The sequence below is a fragment of the Gossypium hirsutum genome, chromosome A10 (assembly GCF_007990345.1).
Source record: "Gossypium hirsutum isolate 1008001.06 chromosome A10, Gossypium_hirsutum_v2.1, whole genome shotgun sequence".
NCBI lineage: Eukaryota > Viridiplantae > Streptophyta > Magnoliopsida > Malvales > Malvaceae > Gossypium > Gossypium hirsutum.
In genome coordinates this window covers 2,771,860-2,792,659 of record NC_053433.1, presented here as the reverse complement: position 1 = coordinate 2,792,659, position 20,800 = coordinate 2,771,860, and the positions used below count along the sequence as shown (strand labels likewise).

At 35.4% G+C, this 20,800-nt stretch overlaps 3 protein-coding genes across 9 annotated transcripts; 2 read left to right on the top strand and 1 right to left on the bottom strand.

The window, feature by feature from the left end:
* The first annotated feature begins 199 nt into the window (after nt 1–199).
* On the top strand, nt 200–2,598 carry LOC107925007 (uncharacterized). 2 transcript variants are annotated; one of them, XM_016855582.2, is made up of 6 exons: nt 200–425; nt 510–1,126; nt 1,209–1,345; nt 1,678–1,841; nt 1,936–2,116; nt 2,203–2,598. In XM_016855582.2, the coding sequence occupies exons 2-4, from the start codon at nt 575–577 to the stop codon at nt 1,679–1,681; spliced, it is 693 nt and encodes a 230-aa protein (XP_016711071.2). In that variant the 5' UTR covers nt 200–425; nt 510–574; the 3' UTR covers nt 1,682–1,841; nt 1,936–2,116; nt 2,203–2,598. The 2 variants fall into 2 exon arrangements, with proteins under 2 accessions (XP_016711071.2, XP_040935481.1); XM_041079547.1 differs by lacking the exons at nt 200–425; nt 510–1,126; nt 1,209–1,345 and adding an exon at nt 1,470–1,542.
* Nucleotides 2,599–4,553: 1,955 nt separating this feature from the next.
* Nucleotides 4,554–10,626, bottom strand: LOC107925142 (probable pre-mRNA-splicing factor ATP-dependent RNA helicase DEAH9). Of its 2 annotated transcripts, XM_016855722.2 has the most exons (19): nt 10,542–10,626; nt 10,060–10,129; nt 9,844–9,929; nt 9,583–9,652; nt 9,295–9,390; nt 8,748–8,853; nt 8,259–8,305; nt 8,079–8,162; nt 7,931–7,984; nt 7,381–7,481; nt 7,194–7,284; nt 6,784–6,948; nt 6,447–6,536; nt 6,265–6,336; nt 6,051–6,149; nt 5,789–5,875; nt 5,496–5,549; nt 5,241–5,320; nt 4,554–4,965 (listed from the first exon to the last, which is right to left on the bottom strand). In XM_016855722.2, exons 1-19 carry the CDS (start codon nt 10,571–10,573, stop codon nt 4,818–4,820), a joined length of 1,632 nt encoding a protein of 543 aa, XP_016711211.2. In that variant the 5' UTR covers nt 10,574–10,626; the 3' UTR covers nt 4,554–4,817. The 2 variants fall into 2 exon arrangements, 1 of the variants encoding a protein (XP_016711211.2); XR_001691904.2 differs by lacking the exons at nt 4,554–4,965; nt 5,241–5,320 and having other exon boundaries at nt 5,966–6,149.
* A 5,379-nt stretch (nt 10,627–16,005) lies between these two features.
* On the top strand, nt 16,006–20,043 carry LOC107925140 (glutamate receptor 2.7). 5 transcript variants are annotated; one of them, XM_041079545.1, is made up of 5 exons: nt 16,006–16,552; nt 16,636–17,891; nt 18,351–18,657; nt 18,783–19,138; nt 19,226–20,043. In XM_041079545.1, the coding sequence occupies exons 1-5, from the start codon at nt 16,297–16,299 to the stop codon at nt 19,745–19,747; spliced, it is 2,697 nt and encodes an 898-aa protein (XP_040935479.1). In that variant the 5' UTR covers nt 16,006–16,296; the 3' UTR covers nt 19,748–20,043. The 5 variants fall into 5 exon arrangements, with proteins under 5 accessions (XP_040935479.1, XP_040935480.1, XP_016711209.2 ...); XM_041079546.1 differs by having other exon boundaries at nt 16,007–16,552; nt 18,861–19,138; XM_016855720.2 differs by having other exon boundaries at nt 16,011–16,552; nt 18,420–18,657; nt 18,861–19,138.
* Nucleotides 20,044–20,800: the final 757 nt, after the last annotated feature.

Sequence of the window (20,800 nt, the reverse complement as noted above, 5' to 3'; positions counted from 1 at the left end):
TTACTCTAAATGGACAGTGGCATTTAAAAACTCCCCAACAACTGTACATAAAAATGGTAAAGATTTTCAGAGATTTTGAGACACATAAGGCATGGACATTCATCAACAACAAGGACAGTTTCATGTTCATATTATATATTGACAAGTGACAAAGAAGAAACCAAATTATTAAATTCAGGAACAAAACCCCAACCCCCCCCCCAAAAAAAAAAAAACTTTCGATGATTGCTAGGTTTCTCGAATTTTTCTTACAAACAAAACATTTTTTTTTCTCATAAAATTTCGGAAAATCGAACTAAGTTTCTCCTGTTTGCCTGTCTTTTATAACATAGTACTGTTTTTTTTGGTTTTTCTCTTTCTAAGATCTATTATCTGCTTAAAACATGGGCGGACTTTCCTTAATGCCACTTCTTCATTACGCATAGGTAGGCTGTTTCAACTCCACCTTTTGAGATTTCATTTCCTTACATCCCGTTTTATTTGAATGATTTTGTTTTTCTCCTTTTTAGATTTCTGATCTTGAAAGAAAAAATCAATTTTGGTTGTTTGATTTAAAAAAAAAAACGAGAGGTAGATGAGTAGCAACAACACAAGCAACATCGTTGGTGTTCGAGACATGGCTAATGGCAGTGGTGGTGGTGACTATGAAAGCTCCAGTTTAAGGAAGGCAAAGAAACAAAGGATCCCTAAAAGAGGGCCTGGAGTTGCTGAACTTGAGAAGATATTGCGTGAACAAGAGCAAAAAGATGGTCATACATCATCATCTTTAGTTCCTTCACTTCCCAATTTTTACCCTTCTTTGCCAAGAAGTGCTTCTTTTCTCGCTGATAATCATCACCATCATCATCATCCAAGTTCACCACCACCTTCAATGGCTGCCCGTCATGGTAATTGCAATGGTAGTTCACAGTTAAGATCATGTGGAAATGTAGGTGGTAATAATGGTCCTAGTAAAGGAGTCTATATTAACGGATCAGGCGTATATTTGCCTGAACAAACCTTGTTGCCGATTTCTTGGGGCTCATCTGAGGAACCAGCTCCTAAAATGGCTGCTGATTTTTCATTCCCTATGCCTCTTTCAAACGGATCCGGTCATACCGTGTTGCAAAGGAACCATCTTTCAATGGTATGTTCTTATTGAATTCGTGATTATATATTTATATTTGTAGTCTTTTTTGAACCATTGACATGCATGGATTCAAACACAGATGGATCTTTTCCCGTTATCAACATTATCGTCTTCATCAACAACCCCATCATCATCTACAGGGGTATATCATCATGTAGAGCCCCTTCAAACCAAAAACCTTGTTACATATCAACACTTTTGCCTGAGGAAGACAAGGTAAGTGTAAACTTGTCTTAATTATACATATAATTAGTTCTCCATTATTTAATAAACCATAAATCTACTATATGGATTTCTTTCCTTTTTTTAATTCTTGTTAAATATCTACTTATATAAATATATATATATCTTTCTTTTGCATGCTCACGTAGTTTTTGCTGTGGATTTCGTCTTTAATGTTTGCTTCAAAAAATGTAAGTAAAGATGATACAATTAAAACCAATATTTAACCATATTCTAAATATATATATTTGACACAGGTGATGAAACAATAGAATTTATAGTCTAGTGCAGTGTAACAATGTCTAGTTTTTCTTATTTTGAATCAGATGATGAGTGCCAAGCGGTCAAGGCCTAATGTCCCAGTCGAGAACTGGCCGGCGGCAGCTCCGTCTCGCATGTCCTTTCAACAACCTATCCGCCCTCAAGTCTCCAGGCTTGATCCTTCATCTTCGTCTACCAACAATGGTGTCTTTAGCTTTGGAATATCCGGGTAATTAATTAGCCTAATAAATACATGGTTAGCCTGTGATTTTAAGAAAATATTGGCTTATATTTTATTTTTCTGGACTTTTTGTCATTATCAGAGACTCAATGCCGACAAACCCTTTGGAGCTGAAACTGAAAACATGCGTTAATGATAACCCTAGTGGCAATGGAAATGGCAATGGTAATGGAAGTCGTCCCTTCATCACATTATTAAGCTCTCCAACAACTCAAAATTGCCAACCAGACTTACCCAAATTCATCAAACAATTCCCTTTCCAAGTAATTTTGTCTTGTCCCTGGTTTGAAAACTGTGTGTTTTTCTTGCATGAATTCCATCGTGGTTTACTTTTGTTTTTCTAATGAAGGAAAACAATGAAGGGTGTTTACTGCAAAAATCGTCATCAGAATCTGAGGTATTACCAGTGCATAACAAGAGTTTCTTTAGCTTCTTATTACAATCAGCTGAAGAGGTGCAAAGGGGTAGTACTTCAGCTGAAGCCACACTTTGTCTGAGTACTGGAAATTGTTGTACTGAAAAAACAGGAGATTTTATTGATCTTAACTTAAAGCTTTAAAGTGGTGTCTCTTTCATTAGGGAAATGTAGTCCCCAAAGAATTTAGATATATAGATATAGATACAGATATCTCATGTACTAGACTGTTTTTTTTTTGTTTTTTTGTTTTTTTTTTAATTTTCTCAGCAGCTAGACTGGTTATGTTTTTTGGATAATAGATATAGATGTTGGCTTTTAATGTGTTTATTTCTATTTCTATTTTATGTGTTCGTTTTTTATACATTGGTGATAAAATATTTCAATTTTAAACAAGTGACATTAAAATAATTATCTTATATTTTGAAATTAATTTGTATTTTTTTTAAATATATAATTCGGTTGTAGATTTTAGCCCGATTGACATAAGCATTATTGTCAATACAAGAGGACTTGGGTTCGAGTGGACTGAAACGTATTATCCTCCTATTTATAAGTTAGCAGCGTATAGATAGTTCTAAATATTGTATTAAAAAGAACAAATATGATCAGAATCTATAATAAAATTATTTAAAAAATATATAACTTAGTTAATTTCTTAACTAAAGTTTAAAAACTATACCTTTTTTATTTTATTCATACATTTAAGTCACGAGTTGGTGTTATAATTTAACCAAACATCAATTTAGTTAAAATATTATTATAATACTTTTCTATAAAAAAAATAAATTATATTATTACAGAGGTTTTTATATTTTTTATATAAATAAAAAAACAACTTTAACCATGATAAGATTTAAATTAGTGACATAATTAATTTTAAATATTTAACTGTACTCTTTCAATCAAAGATTCATTTGATTTTTATATAAAATTTTAATAATTATATTTATTACATAAATTTTTTCACGATTTTTTAATTTTGATATTATTTTTAATAATTTTATATAAAAAAATTAACATACAGATTTACCAAATTTTTTAATAATTTTTTAAAAAGCTTGTGAAATGTATGTATTAAAATAAATTATTAGAGTAAATAATTTTGATTACAATATTGATTTTTGAACACAAATAATAATAATAATTTAATTATGCTCCCAATTCTTACATTCATTTTTAAATTTAATTCTCTAAAAAGTTTAATTTTTTTTCTATTTGTTTGATTTAAAGTTTAAAATTTTTATTCAAATGTTTGATTTAAAGTTTTTTCTACAATTCCATTAGGGAAACAAGTGTAGCTAACAAGTTCTTTTTAACATATTTACGCATCAAATATTCAAGTCTCATGTTCTATATCCATGGCTCAAATACCTGCACACCATCAGTTTAATCATTTTGGAAGTTCTGATATGGTATTGCACATTATATATAAATCTTATGTACCTTATATAAGTGCAGTAACTTATTAGCAAAGCAAGCGCGGTGATAAGAAAAACTAGGACAATTACTCGTGTTGCAATGGCTGAACTTAGAATCTCTGCAAGCTGAAGAATCAGAAATGGAACCATGGAGAAGAGCATGATTGATGCACTGTACTTGGTTTCGATATCAGTTTTCACACTGTAGCCTGCTGAGATATGAAAAATAACCCATAAACTACTAAAAGGAATAGCTGCCCCCATAGTTTTGTTGTGCAAGGTAAGAAGCAGTAGGCTCACAGATCACCGTCATCATTGGAAGATGAAGTCCGAAAAGAGCAGAGTTTGGTGTTCGATCCATGCCATCTGAGACAAGACCGGATTTCTCTTTAATTGAAGGACTGCTTCCATCACCGATGGTTAAGAACAGTAAAAGAACGGCTACTGTGAACTGTAATTTTGTCATGAAGAATCCCTGTTGCTGGAAAAAATACAAACGAGCTTTTCTCCTCTGGTTCTTGAAAACCAGGTCGAATGAAAGCAAATGATTCTTGAAAATCGAGTCAATTTAAGACCGTAGAGGCCCAGTTTCAAAGCACACAGGCACCTTCTTGTTTACGAAGCATTTATAAATATACAAACTGTACCGTGCATTATAGAACAGGATCGATTTCATCCAGTGAAAAACTAGTGTGAAACAATTTTAACAGCAACTTGACTGAGTTATTTAGGTTAGGATTTAAAAATACTCTATTAAAGTTAGATTAGCATGCTACGTTGAATGAATAAGGTGCCTTTATTTAACGGATGGAGGCATTGACATCTGAAACTCTCCTCAAGGGAGTTTTCTTCAAGAACAAGGCATTCAGAAAACTAAACTTCAATAAGATAATTTATCCATCCAATAAGAGGATTGAAAGAACTAAATGAACATAACACATACATATAACCACATAGTAGGAGATGTGAAGTCAATGATCAAAATGTGTACAAAGTATTCTCGTTTTCTTTCTTTGTCTACAACCATAATACTTTTCCCACTCAAGACGGATTTCTGAGTCTTCTACGGGAAAAAAGGGTTCCTATTATATTGACTCCCTACCTTCATTGAGCAACTTGTCCTGGCAGTCAGTGGATAGTAGGATTGTGCCGTTGCTGCTGATAAAAATGCGGTGCAACCTCAGTTAACCAAGAAGGATCTATGGACATAACGTTGCGCATGTATTGCCGGTCGGTGGAGACAAGAGAATGGTATATAACACACTTTGGATTTACTCTGCAGGTTAATAGAATACAAAACAAAGAAGTTTATTGTAACATAAACATTTGCAGCAAAAACAATTCAATCCTTGAAACAAGATAAAAGGCCTTTAGAGAAGCTCACAACCTAGCTAGCTTGACTAACAAATATAGTGCAGTAAAAAATTGCACATTTTGTTAGTCTAAATGACCCAAAAGTTTCTAGCCAAATACAACATCAAAGAGCTTCTAGCATAATCAAATATTAAAATACAAGCATTGATATATGCTAAATCCAGTCTCGGTACCAACCTGAATAACACAGATGATGGATGAATATAAACTTCTTGGGAACCTCTAATAGTCTTGTACATCCCACCATGACTGTAGGCCTTTGACAAGATAGGCAACAAAACTTGATTAAAATAATAGTTTAAGTTGTAGGATACAACAATTCAGATTACACTAGTTTCTACAAGAAATAATATCCCAAGTTTCGTGTCTAAATTCTAATAGGTAATAAAGATATTTAACAAAAGTAACCATTCATCTAAAGATAAAAATTACCTCTAAACGGCATGCATTAGCAAAAAAACCAGCAGTGACTGCCTTTCTCACCAACTGCAACAAGTACATTGCAAAGCATCATTTTTCTTGTTCAAAAACATATGATAAAAGATTATTTGAGCCATTGTATTTTTTATTTAAAGACTGGATAGTGCTCATAGAAATAACAAGTTCTTTATATCAAGCACATGGCGATCCAAAGTTTTTTTTCCCAATGTTATCAGTGGAAGCAAATAACAATACCTCTCTTTTTCCTTATTTCTTTGTAAGATTAAATCAAAGTGTGAATTTACCTGCATATCTGTTTCGCAAGATTTCAAGACTATGCCCAACCTCAGCGCTATTCTTCTGAGTAGTTCCCGAATTTCCATTACCTTTTTCTGTAAAATAATTAAAATATATTAACATAGATAAAAAAACATTTAAGAAATGCCGAAAAAATATCTTAAAGAAGTAAAGCCTTTACATACAATGTTCTTGTCCTTGAAGACAGGTAATAGAGTGAAACTGGACAGTATCTTAAATTCTCAAAAATGCCCAAATAAAAATACACACCATGGCATGGTAGTTTATGAAGTTCTTGTGACACCACTTTGAAGATTTGCCAGACTGGAGAAACCCTTTGTAAATATTCAGGAAAGTAACATGGTCACCCTGCCAAAAAAAAAATGATATAAGACAGGTGCAGGTAGCTAATTACGTTGTTATTACAATAATACAAATCGGGAAAATGATCAAGAAAGAAATCCAGCAAAGCTAGTTATAATACCTCAGCAGCAGCAAATCTCAATTTGGCTTCATCCAGTTCCTTTTGTGCTCCTCGAGCAGAAAACCAGATAGACTGCAAAGCAGAAGGGAAAAGAATGAATTGGTCTGTACAATAGAGGGAACTGCACAAAAAAAAAACATTTGAATAGTGTAACAGACAGAAAAGGGCAAGCAGTAGCTTACCTGGATAGAGAGAACAGCAGCAATAGTTATGATTTCATCAGAACACCCAAGCTCATTTGAAGATAAAATCATTTTTGCGATCATTGGTTCCTGCAAAACATATAATAGTGAAGAATACACCTAAGAAATATAACAGACAAAAGGAAAACAGAAACAGACGTCAAAAGTAATATTGACTAAGAGAAACAAGAGGCAAAGTCTTTTTTTTTTTTTCCTTTTTTTCTTTTTGTAGATTGCGTATCTCTCCTTGCAGTAAAAGTGTGGAAGACATTATGGAAAGAAAACATCAAAAAAGAATGAACAAAAGTCTTAGGTGAAACAGTATAAGTTTATTTACCAGTGGAATTTCTGCAACTTGAAAACCAACTGGTGAAGTAAGTTTGGCATCATCATCAAGGACTCCAAGTGAATAAAGTACTTCAAGTGCTCGGATCATTGATTCAGGAGATGGAGATGCCGGCCAGTCAAAGCCCAGAATGTTATCAATGCCTAATGCTTTTAACTGCAACATCAGAATACAGAGATTAGCACCTAAAACACTATAGTATATCTCATTATATACCATAAAAAATTAAATCCAAGTAACTTTTCCACATAAGACATGAAGGGATCAAAATTAAAGTTTACATATGCACTTTAGCACCATATACAGGGAAAGTTGGAGCCCAGCAGCTCACACCCTTAAGTTTGTCAAAATATGATATAGACCAGATGATACCCAGAGAAATCAGCAACAAATCTAAATACCTGAATCACACAAGAAACAAGATTTGACCTTTGGATCTCAGGAATTCCTTGCATAGACATTTCATTGAGAAAATACTCTTCTGTATACAATCTGGTGGCAGCAGGCAAAAGAATTTAGTCTTAGACAATAAGATTTAAACATCGGAATGATTTTCTTTTTTTTTAACTTCTTGAGATGATAAAACACCTGTAACACTTCCCAGGTCTAAGTCTACCAGCTCGACCAGCCCTTTGTCTAGCAGATGCCTTGGATATGGGTGCCACCACAAGATTTTCTATATCCGAGATCTGGAGAAATAAGAACAACATGATTAACAACTAAACCGGAATGTTGACAAGGCAATCCATTTAGAGATAGAAGGCTTCCACTAAAACCTCTAGAAAGAGGTTTAAAAATTAGTCACAAGAATCAAAAAGAACTAATAAACCCGGTGACTATTGTGATAAATTGAAAATTATACAAAATTAATAACATTTGGATGCTTCAATCCAAAATTAGGGAAAGATAAAAATTTAAATATTTTCTCTTAGCATAAGACGGGCAAAGGCTGTCCACCACAAAGTGATGAATTATCAGCTACTTTTCAAGTAAAAAAAAAGCATAAAAAATATGTATTGATACGGATTCTTTGAAAATAATGCCAGGCAAGATGTGGCCATTACCAGATAAAGTTCACATGGAAAATCCTAAATATACACCTGCTTTACCATAATAAAGAATGTGGAAATGAAGATACCGGATTGTAGAATCGTTGTTTTGAGAAGCCACTATCAACAACATAGACAATACCCTGCACCAACCATGAGAACAAGTAGAAGTGAATGCAACAGTTTCCTATAAACAAACTAAGTTTAACAAATAGCTCTAGAATGAACATATCTCACCTCTAAAGTCAATGATGTCTCTGCTATATTTGTTGATATCACTACTTTTCTCTTGCCTTTAGGAGTTGGAGAAAATATCAAATCCTGCAAAGAAACAAAAAGAAGCGTGTAGAGCCAGAAAGGTAACAAATTAAATCCTGCAGAAGTCAACTGTATTACAAACAGAAAACTATTTCTGACCTGTTCTGCACGTGTAAGTCCAGAGTATAAAGGCAAAATAATCAACCCTGAAAGGAAGATATAAGCATAATTATTCACCGAATCCAACAGAAAGTAGATTTTGTTGTAAGATAAAGAAATCATACTTCCACATATTACACTCAAGGTTGGCACAGAGCAAACAAGCGGGCTCAATAGCAGGGTCTTTCTTATTATAGTTTGTTTGACCCATGTTGATAATAAAATGTAATTTAAACATGAAACACATATGTAAACAGAGTGACAATTAATAACAGGTCAAAATCCACAGTAGTGCAAGGTATCAAAATATACTTGTAATGGAATTTCCATAACACGTGTACATCTAGACATACATATGCATGGACGAACATAAAATATTATTAAAATTTCAGTATAGATGCATAACATCTAATGAATAGATTATTGCAAATTCTTTTTCATTGTATATAAGGTATAAACAAGGCCAAAGTATATGCCACAATATTAAACCTGAGGAATTTTTCCCATTGCTTCGAGCTTCTTCAGTAAGCAACTTGATAGCAGCATCAATATCATCTTGACCAGTAAGAAATACTAAAATATCACCTGGTGGTTCCTACTCAACAGATAAAATATGGTGACAAAATTAGTGGAATTTTATCCTTTCATCAAAAGAATCAAACAATACCTGTCCATGCTATGGTTAGGGAGAGAAAATCATGAGTCCAAGAAAGCCTTCATGCGAAGGATCACATAGTTATTGAAACATCAGTAATTATTAAATAATGAAGTTTGTTGGTTCTGTTTCCAGCTATTGCAGATTGAAAGAGTTAAAAACTAGAAAATTAGATCTTTGAAAAACAGTTTCAGAAAAATGGCACTTAAAAATTTTTAGAAAGTGAAAAATACTATTTATCATATGTAGAATTTTTTGGTTTGCAGCTATATACAATTATTAGCACCAATGAAAGGCCTCAAGAAACCATCCAGAGCTTAAAATTTATAATGTCTCCATTTATAAAACTAAAATCTGAATTTATCACAATCTTCAAAATACCTTGTCATTAATCAATAGAACTGTTGAAACAGCAGCCTGAACATAGTCTCGTACAGGGTCTTCCACATAATGAATTTGCACATTAAACCCTCTACCCTGAAATTCGAGTGCAAAACAAGACTTAATTTGTTAGTCCAAATTAAATGGAACATCAGTTAAAGTATAACTTCCATAAAAAAAAAAAAACACACACACACACACACAAAAACAAACATATTCAAACCAAAAGTTCTTTTCATGCAAGAGATTGTAAAGGGGCATAGGAAATGATAATGCCAATGAAAATACCTCAACGGATAAGATAGCAGGCTCCAACCCAGGTCTAAGCTCCTCACCTTCCAATGCTTGGCGCCTTTTACTAGTTTACATTAAATGCAAGATGTTAGGGTCAAATCAGAAACTTGTGGGTTCTCAACAACTAACTAGAGTCCAAACTAACATTCAAATAAAAAAACAAATAAATGACCTTTCTGTAGCTTGAAGAGTAGAAGCAATATTCTAAATCCTATACACTGAGAAGACACTTCACTAAAATGTGCAGAAGGAAACCTGGACAGGAAGAAATTAGACATTGATTTCGCTTCAATCGTAGCAGAAGATATAATCAGTCGCAGCTCCGGTCGACGTTTCTGGATCTGAAGTTTCAATGTGCAGAAAATATTTAAGAAAATACAGGACCTATAAGGGAAAGGCAGAAAAGTTGCAATTTTCCTATTCTTTCCTACTGCCACCAACAGAGCAGTTACTGAGGATTAGAAGTAGTACCTTTTTCAGAAGACCAAGTACAATGTCTGTTGAAATGGATCTTTCATGCGCCTCATCCACCATAATGACACTGCAAAAGTCATAAACTTTCACTCTCTTTTATCTTACTAACAAAAACAGAACATCATTCACCAGATGAGCATCTGACGTTCACAAATTCAAAAGAGAACGAGTTTGTAGCAAAAAGGGTAAAAAGAAGAGCCATAATCATATAGCATAAATGTAGGAAGAAATCCATAAGATCCTTGCCACCTGCAGACTAACAAGCACACTTGAATATCATCGAACTTGTAGTCTAACAATTTGACAATCTGATTTTGCATGAACAACGATGAGATGCTCATGATATCATTTGCACAACAATGAAAACTAACCAATATGTGGCAAATCTCACAGAATAAGATCAAGCATTAGCAAAGTAATGAAACTAAAGAGAATCACCATCTGCACTACATCAAATTGTCTCTAATCTTAATCATTACCTGTACTTAGTCAAAAGAGGATCATCCATCATTTCTCTAAGTAAGACTCCATCTGTGAGAAATTTGATCCTAGCAAGATCCTGCACTGTCAAAATGACATAACCTTCAAAATCAAGGACATCAATTACATGCACAATATTAGAATATACCCATACCCCATACCTTTCCCATACCTACCCATACTTTGGAAAGGTCAAAGTTATGGGCACCAAATATTTTATTTAGTGTTGGGCATGGGAAAATAGCAATTTTTGGTCCCTAAGTGAATAGTGACTTTGCAAGGTGGCCCTTGAATCTCAACTATAAATAGGCCAACCATTGCTCATTCTCATCATCCCACATTTGCCATTCTCTACTTAAGGCAATTGTTCTCTCTCCCTATTTGTAAAGTTTCACTTGTATTTTTGGAGTGAATATATTTGGTAGTGCCCGAGGACGTAGGCAAGATTTGCCGAACCTCGTTAAAATTCTGGTGTTCTTTACTATTTATTGTTCATATTTTGTGAATTTGATTGTAGTGATTTATTGTGCTATTAAATTACGATAGAGGGATATTCTGGCTAGGAAAGACTTGGTACTTAAGTGATCCTCGTGATCCACCTCTCTTTCCTGGGAATTGAACTTAGTGTGATTTTTTAGTACAATAATTTTACTCTTTCACACGCTTCCGCGCAACAATTGGTATCAGAGCCAGATTCGTACTTGGAGAATACGACCGTTTACGGTACTATTCACGTATACGGCACTATTCACGTATACGGTACTGTTCACGTATACAGTAGTTGGGATTAAGAAGAAAAATGGCAGCAGCATCGTCATCAGCAAGGACTACTGTGACAAATGCAAAATTTGAAGTAGAGAAATTTGACGGTACCAATAATTTTGGTATGTGGCAATGTGAGATCCTGGATGTCTTATGTCAGCAAGAGCTAGATATAGCCCTTGAAGAAAAACCTGACAAGATGGATGACAAGGAGTGGGCCAAGATCAATAGACAGGCGTGTGGTACAATCCGCCTATGTTTGGCCAAAGAGCAGAAGTACTCTGTCATGAGGGAGACATCAGCGAAGAAGTTATGGGATACACTGGAAGAAAAGTTTCTAACGAAAAGTCTTGAAAATAGGCTTTATATGAAAAAGAAACTTTATCGATTCACGTATGCACCCGGTATGTCGATGAATGACCATGTGAACTCATTCAATAAAATTTTAGCAGACTTGCTAAATTTGGATGAGAAATTTGAAGATGAAGACAAGGCATTATTATTGTTGAATTCCCTTCCTGATGAATATGATCATCTTACCACCACATTGCTTCATGGGAAGGACACGATCACATTTGATGCAGTCTGTAGTGCGTTGTATAGATCTGAGACTCGAAAGAAAGATAAAAGAGATCACAGAGATACAACCGCAGAAGTCTTAACAGTAAGAGGTCGTTCACACAGCAGCAAACCTGGTAGAAGGGGTAAGTCCAAAGGGAGACCCGCCAAAGATGAATGTGCCTTTTGTCGTGAGAAAGGGCATTGGAAAAAGAATTGTCCTAAGTTACAAAAGGGCAAGTCTATTTCTAATGCATGTGTAGCGGAGCATGATGAGGAGTCAGACTTTAGCTTGGTTGGCATGGCAATGGCATGTCAAACGGATGAGTGGATATTGGATTCGGGATGTACTTACCATATGTGTCCTAATAAGGACTGGTTTTCTAGTCTTGAAGAACTAGAAGGTGGAGTTGTTTTTATGGGCAATGATAGTGCCTGTAAGACAATGGGTGTAGGTACAATCAAATTGAAGAACCATGACGGCTCAATCCAAGTTCTGACAGATGTTCGCTATGTACCCAGCTTGAAGAAAAATCTCATCTCATTAGGGGCCCTAGAATCTAAAGGGTTCACAATCACTTTGAGAGATGGATTACTAAAGGTAGTAGCTGGGGTATTGACGGTGATGAAAGGCACTAGAAGAAATAACTTGTACTATTTAAATGGAAGTACAGTTATTGGATCAACATCAACAGCTTCTGCGAAAGATGCAGATTCAGAGGCTACCAGGTTATGGCATAGGCGATTGGGACATGCTAGTGAAAAAGCTTTGCAGACTTTGGCGAAGCAAGGCTTGTTGAAAGGTGCAAATTCTTGCAAATTGGAATTCTGTGAACATTGTGTTCTGGGCAAGCAGACGAGGGTAAAATTTGGTTCAGCAATTCACAATACGAAAGGAATTCTGGACTATGTTCACAGTGATGTGTGGGGACCTACCAAAGTGGCTTCTTTGGGAGGTATGCACTATTTTGTCACTTTTCTTGATGATTATTCAAGAAAAGTATGGGTGTATCTAATGAAAAGAAAAAATGAAGTTTTGGATGCATTTCTGAAGTGGAAGAAGATGGTGGAGACTCAGACAGGTCGAAAGGTCAAACGACTTCGATCAGATAATGGTACTGAGTACAAAAATGATCCATTTCTACAAGTATGTCAAGATGAGGGCATTGTGCGACACTTCACTGTTCGAGATACACCACAGCAGAATGGGGTGGCAGAACGCATGAATCGGACTATACTGGAGAAAGTTCGATGTATGTTGTCCAATGCTGGATTGGGCAAGGAATTTTGGGCTGAGGCAGTTACATATGCGTGCCATCTAATTAACCGATTGCCATCTGCTGCAATAAATGGAAAAACTCCGATGGAGATGTGGACTGGTAAACCTGCTACTGATTATGATTCTTTACATGTTTTTGGTTCCACTGCATATTATCATGTAAAAGAATCTAAGTTAGACCCAAGAGCAAAGAAAGCATTATTCATGGGTATAACTGGTGGTGTAAAAGGATACCGTCTCTGGTGTCCTGATACAAGGAAGATTGTTTTCAGTAGAGATGTAACTTTTGATGAATCAACCATGATGAAGAACGAGGATTCACAAAAGGATGACAAAACCAGTAGTACTTTGCAGCAGGTGGAGTTTGAAAAGGTTAATGATGATCCAGCTAATATTGAAAGAACAAATGATGAAGAAGTTTCGACCCAAGAACTTCTACAGCAACAAGATTCAATTGCATATAGGAGGCCAAGAAGAGAGATTCGTAAGCCTGCTCGCTTTGACGATATGGTGGCCTATGCACTTCCAATTGCAGATGATGATGTTCCTTCCACTTACACAGAAGCAATAAGTAACTCTGATGGTGTAAAGTGGAAGCAAGCTATGAATGAAGAAATGCAGTCTCTTCATAAAAATAGGACTTGGGAGTTGGTGAGACTGCCCAAGGGAAAGAAGGCAATTGGATGCAAATGGGTATATGCAAAGAAGGAAGGATTTCCTGGTAAAAATGAAATTCGATACAAGGCTAGATTGGTAGCAAAGGGTTACGCTCAGAAAGAAGGAATAGACTACAATGAAGTGTTTTCTCCAGTTGTGAAGCATTCGTCTATTCGGATTTTGCTAGCCTTGGTTGCGCAATATGATCTTGAACTAGTTCAGCTTGATGTGAAGACCGCGTTTTTACACGGTGATTTGGAAGAGGAAATCTATATGACTCAGCCAGATGGATTCAAGGTTGCTGGAAAAGAAAATTGGATTTGCAAACTGACAAAGTCGCTTTATGGATTGAAGCAATCTCCGAGGCAGTGGTACAAGCGATTTGATCAGTTCATGAAAGGGCAAAGGTACACAAGAAGTAAATTTGATCATTGCGTGTATTTTCAGAAGCTACAAGAAGGAACTTTCATATACTTGCTCTTATATGTTGATGATATGCTAATAGCATCTAAGAGCAAAGTTGAGATTGAAAGATTGAAGACTCAACTCAATCTCGAGTTTGAGATGAAAGATCTAGGAGAAGCTAAAAAGATTCTCGGCATGGAAATATGTAGAGATAGAGCTCATGGCAGAGTTAGCTTGTCTCAGAAGCAGTATTTGAAGAAAGTACTACAGCAGTTTGGTATGAACGAGCAGACCAAACCTGTAAGTACCCCGTTGGCTTCTCATTTCAAGCTTTCTGCACAACTATCTCCTTCGACGAATACGGAACAAGAATACATGTTGCAAGTTCCGTATTCTAATGCAGTGGGTAGCTTGATGTATGCAATGGTGTGTACAAGACCCGACATTTCACAGGCAGTTAGTATAGTGAGCAGGTATATGCATAATCCTGGAAAAGGACATTGGCAAGCTGTGAAATGGATTCTACGGTATATTCAGAAGACCGTGGATGTTGGATTACTGTTCAAGCAGGATAATACACTTGGTAAAGGTGTTATTGGGTACGTTGATTCTGACTATGCCGGTGATTTGGACAAGCGAAGATCAACCACCGGTTATGTGTTTACACTTGCTGGAGGACCAATAAGTTGGAAGTCTACACTACAGTCTACAGTTGCATTGTCAACCACAGAAGCCGAGTACATGGCTGTAACAGAGGCTGTAAAGGAGGCTGTTTGGTTACAAGGTATGGCTAAAACCTTGGGGTTGGTTCAGGAGCATATTAACGTGTATTGTGATAGTCAAAGTGCTATTCATTTAGCAAAGAATCAAGTCTATCATGCACGTACAAAACATATCGACGTACGATTCCATTTTGTGCGGGAAATTATTGAAGAGGGGAAAATTTGTCTTCAGAAGATCAAGACTGCAGATAATCCCGCAGATATGATGACCAAGGTGGTAACAGCAACCAAGTTCGAACATTGTTTGAACTTGATTAATATCCTGCAAGTTTAACAGTTGAAGAAGGCACTATCAAGTATTGTTGTCAAAAGCAGAAAGAATTGTGTGAAGATAAGATTATCCTAATCAAATCTTCAAGGTGGAGATTATTAGAATATACCCATACCCCATACCTTGCCCATACCTTTCCCATACCTACCCATACTTTGGAAAGGTCAAAGTTATGGGCACCAAATATTTTATTTAGTGTTGGGCATGGGAAAATAGCAATTTTTGGTCCCTAAGTGAATAGTGACTTTGCAAGGTGGCCCTTGAATCTCAACTATAAATAGGCCAACCATTGCTCATTCTCATCATCCCACATTTGCCATTCTCTACTTAAGGCAATTGTTCTCTCTCCCTATTTGTAAAGTTTCACTTGTATTTTTGGAGTGAATATATTTGGTAGTGCCCGAGGACGTAGGCAAGATTTGCCGAACCTCGTTAAAATTCTGGTGTTCTTTACTATTTATTGTTCATATTTTGTGAATTTGATTGTAGTGATTTATTGTGCTATTAAATTACGATAGAGGGATATTCTGGCTAGGAGTTTCTTACAAGTTACAGTGAAAGCAATTCAACAAAGTAAAACAACAAGGCAATAGCCCAGAAACTTCTTATTCTTACTTTAATTACCTTGATTTGTTTTTCCTGAAATCTCTTATAATTCCATTATATTTCCAGGAAATTTCGTAGGTAAGTTGTCAAACTTTGAGTTCATATTTAGACAATGATGTGAAAAAGAAACTATGACACTCACGTAAATGAATTAAATGCTTTTTTTGTCTCTAATGAGATATTTTTTTATTTTTTTATATTTTTTTTATGTGTGTACAAAAAATCAACGGAAGACTTATGATGCAGCTGTAGGTGACATAACTATCCTAGCTAATAGACCAACTTTAGTGGAATTTACTCAGCCATATGTAGCAACAGGGTTATCCATGATAGATCCGGTGAAGCCTGAGAGCTAGGATGTTCCTCAAGCTTTTAAATGCTTTGAGTTCCTCCATGTATCATATATTCAATTATTTTATGAGTTCCCTAACAACATGCAACGACCTTGTCGTATCACTTTCGTGTTCATATCTCTCTTTCTCGTCTCTCCATATGGTGAAAAGACCGGTAACAAGGTGACTAATTATAACATCGGTGCCATCATAGACGTCGATTCTCGAATTGGAAAAGAAGAGAAAGCAGCTTTTGAATTTGCAGTTCAGAGTTTTAATAACGATGTTTCAAACAACCATAAGCTCTCCCTTTATATTCAGAATTCTAGAAGAAATCCCTTACTTGCAGCTACTGCTGGTTAGTGATTCATTATTTTTAGCGATCCCTTAGTATGTCAACGAGGTTTATTTAATATTTACTAATGGTTAATCTGATTACAGCTAAGAAATTGATTGAAGAACAAGAAGTTATAGCAATCATTGGGTTGGAAACATGGGAAGAAGCAGCTTTGGTTTCTGATATAGGAAGCCGTGCTCGAGTTCCGGTTCTTTCATTTGCAGCACCAGCTCTAATAACACCCTCTCGTTGGCCTTTCTTGGTAACAATGGCTAATGGTGACTCCGAACAAATGAAATGCATTGCAGCTACTATTAGTTCATTTAACTGGAAAAGGGTTGTTGTAATTTATGAAGATGATGCCTTTGGTGGTGATTCTGGGAAGTTAGCTCTTCTATCGGAGGCTCTAAGCGATGTTGGTTCCGAGATTGAATATCGATTAGTTCTTCCTCCGTTTTCTTCTGTTTCTAATCCAAACGAAGTTGTGCAAGATGAGTTGATAAAATTATTTAACGTTCAATCTCGGGTTTACATTGTTCTTCAATCGTCATTACCGATGACAATCCATTTGTTTGAAAAAGCAAAGGAGATTGGACTTATTGGAAGAGACTCAGCATGGATCACTACGAATACCATCTCGAATTACTTCGATTCTTTTAACAGTTCGGTGATTTCTTCCATGCAAGGCATTTTAGGAATCAAGACCTACTATGACGAGGGTACTAATCTTTACAAAACGTTTTATCCCCAGTTTCGAAGAACTTTCCGAGACGAAAACCCAGAAGAAGATAACTTTCAACCGAGCGTTAACGCCTTACGAGCATACGACAGCATCAGAACCATCAAGCAGGCCATGGACAGTGATGAAAACAGTCCAGATTCGTTGTTAAAAAACATACTTTCAAGCAATTTCACAGGTTTAAGCGGCGAAATTCACTTTCAACAACGCAAATTATCACACGATCCTATACTAAGGATTGTAAACGTGATTGGAAAAAGTTATAATGAGTTGGATTTCTGGTTACCAGGGACTGGATTCTCAAAGAACAATGGTTATGTTGGTTATATATCTGCAGATTTTACTGGTACAGTCATTTGGCCAGATGGTTCAAAGCTAGTTCCTAAAGGATGGGCAATGCCAACAAATAAGAAACCAATGATAATTGGAGTTCCAGCAAGAACGGCATTTGAGAAATTTGTAAAGGTTGAAGATGGTAAACATCCAGGCCAAAAGAACTATGATGGTTTCTGCATTGAACTTTTCTATAAAGTTGTAAATGTTCTTGAATATGTTTTAATTTATCAATTTGATCCCCACAATGGCACATACGATGAACTTGTTCACAAAGTCTACAACAAGGTAAAATACCCTTTGTCTCCTAGTCCATTTTTTTCAATTTTTTTTTGTTAATAATCTCAATTTTTGTGATTATGACAGAAAATATTCATAGAGTTTGACCATAATTTCAAGTGTAATGAACCATTTATTTATCATTATTAAACAAAAAAATGGGAGTTTCTTACAAGTTACAGTGAAAGCAACCCTTTTAACAAAGGCCAACAAAGTAAAACTACAAGGCAATAGCTCTGAATATTATTCTTATTTTAATTACCTTGATTTGTTTTTCCTGAAATTTTATATAATTCCATTATCTTTCCAGGAAATTCGTAGATAACTTGTCAAACTTTTATTTGATACTTAGACAATGATGTGAAAAAGAAACTATGACACTCACCTACATGATTTAGATGCTTGTTTTGTCTCTATTAATTTCTTTTTTTTTCTTTTTGTATGTTTGTATACCAAAATCAATGGAAGACTTATGATGCAGCTGTAGGTGACATAACTATACTAGCTAATAGAACAACTTTTGTGGAATTTACTCAGCCATATGCAGCAACAGGGTTATCCATGATAGTTCCGGTGAAGCCGGAGAGCTCGGCATGGATGTTCCTCAAGCCTTTCACCACCAAAATGTGGTTGGTCACCGGTTCCATCTTAATCTACACAATGTTCATAGTATGGTTCTTAGAACACCAGTCCAATCCTGACTTTAGAGGTCCATGGAACAATCAGATTGGCACTGTATTTTGGTTCACTTTCTCCTCCATTTTCTTTGCTCACAGTAAGTTCCACTGCAAAAATCTATACTTCTTTTCGTATGAAAATTTAGTCCAGGCTAAAACAGTTCATATTTTCCTTCTTCAGGGGAGAAAATTTACAGTAACCTAACTAAAGTTGTGGTTGTAGTATGGCTATTCGTTGCGTTGATCTTAACCTCTAGTTACACTGCTAGTCTAACTTCAATGCTCACCGTGCAACGATTAGAACCGACTGTTACGGATATTGAATGGCTAAAGCGGTCCAACGTGAAAATCGGGTGTGATGGTGATTCGTTCGTAAGAACCTACTTGGAAGATGTCCTCAAGTTTAAAAGTTACAATATCGAAAACGTTAGCAGTGAATACAAATATGAAGGGGAATTCAAGAGCAATCATATAGCTGCTGCATTTCTTGAACTGCCGTATGGGAGAGTTTTCCTTAACCATTATTGCAAGAAATTTACCACTACCGCACCTACATACACATTCGGTGGATTAGGCTTTGTGAGTATATGATATTGCTAACTTGGTGAATCTTTGCTGCAAAAATTTATAGAAATAAATGTAATGCAACTCTTTATATATATGCAGATATTTCAGAAAGGTTCTCCAGTAGCCAGAGATTTTTCAAGAGCCATTTTAAAGTTATCTGAAGATGGGACTCTAATGTCATTGGAACAAAAATGGTTTGCTCCTTCACCGGAGTGTTCGGCCAACGTAACCGAGGAAAGTAAAACCGATAGCTTGAGCATCCATAGCTTCTGGGGTCTTTTCATTATATCCGTGGCCACATATACTGTTTGTTTGCTGCTCTTCCTCGCTTACTCGCTAAAGCGATATTGGAACCATGAGGAGGAGAATAATGCTGGCATCTTGCCTCTAGTTGATGAGAGTGTTTGGAACAAGGCAATGAGACTTGCTAAATACATTTATAACGGGAAAGTTTGTGTTCGAGGGGAAGCTTCGGCAGCACCCCGAGTACCAGATATCTATAAATGGAGCTCTCCGACATGGGATTATGATCGAAGTTCATCTCATATAAGCATGGAGAATTATGAGGTTAAATCACAAGCAGAATCTGAGATTGGAATACAGTTGCAGGCTCACAACTGACAAAACAAAAGATTAATCTCGGTTAAATGAAATCCAGCTGTAGTGTAAATTATATTAGCCAGCCTTCTTATGTGGATCTTCTGGAACACATATGTAAACAGAGTGATAACTAATAACAGGTCAAAAATCCACTGTAGTGCAACGTATCAAAATATACTTGTAATGGAATTCCCATAACACGTGTACATCTAGATATACAGACAGACATAAAATATTAGCAAAATCTAAGTTTAGATGCATACATAGTGAATTGATTAGTTAGTATGTGAATTGAATGGTAAATGACAAGTTGGTAAGCATACATAGTGAATTAGTTTTTTAAAATGATTATGTGCATGTTTATATTGTATTGAAAGTTGTTGGGCACGAAATTGTATAAAGATGGGCTATGAATTCAATTTGAATTGAATGAATGCAATTGGTTTAAATTTGTATTATAATGATTTGAATCATGAAAATATCATTTACCGTTATCGTTAAGTGTACGGTTTGTTTTATCTGTGTGCAAGTACAAGTGGACTTTAAGATTATGAAAAGTAACTTTAATGTATAGGAAGCAATCTTCAATTCAACAAAATTTGTATAGTTTTTTTTGTTAAATGTATTTATATAATATGTACTTAAGTTGAGTCGATTTGTAACACAATAAATAATTATGTTTAGGGTAAAGTTAAAATTGATTTTTTTTTAAATTAGTCACCTAGTTGAATTATGAAATTGAGTATGCTAAAATTCAAAATCCATAACGTGAAAATTGTCATGGTCAAATTTAAGATGTATATTCATACCAAATGCTTGAATGGCTTATACTATGATTTTAGTTTACAAGTTAAATGGTATTGATGGAATCACTGTATTGTATTAGTACATTAGTGATTAAGGTAGCAGTGTATGGAATTAAGCCTTTGAATCTTGTATATTTAGCTGAAATGGGAAATAGTTGATTTGGAATGGTCTTATAGGTGAAGTTTGTTAGGTGCTAAATTATATCTTTTAGACGTTGAACTCTTATCGTCATGACGAGATCTAGTCAATACGTTGCATCGCGACGAG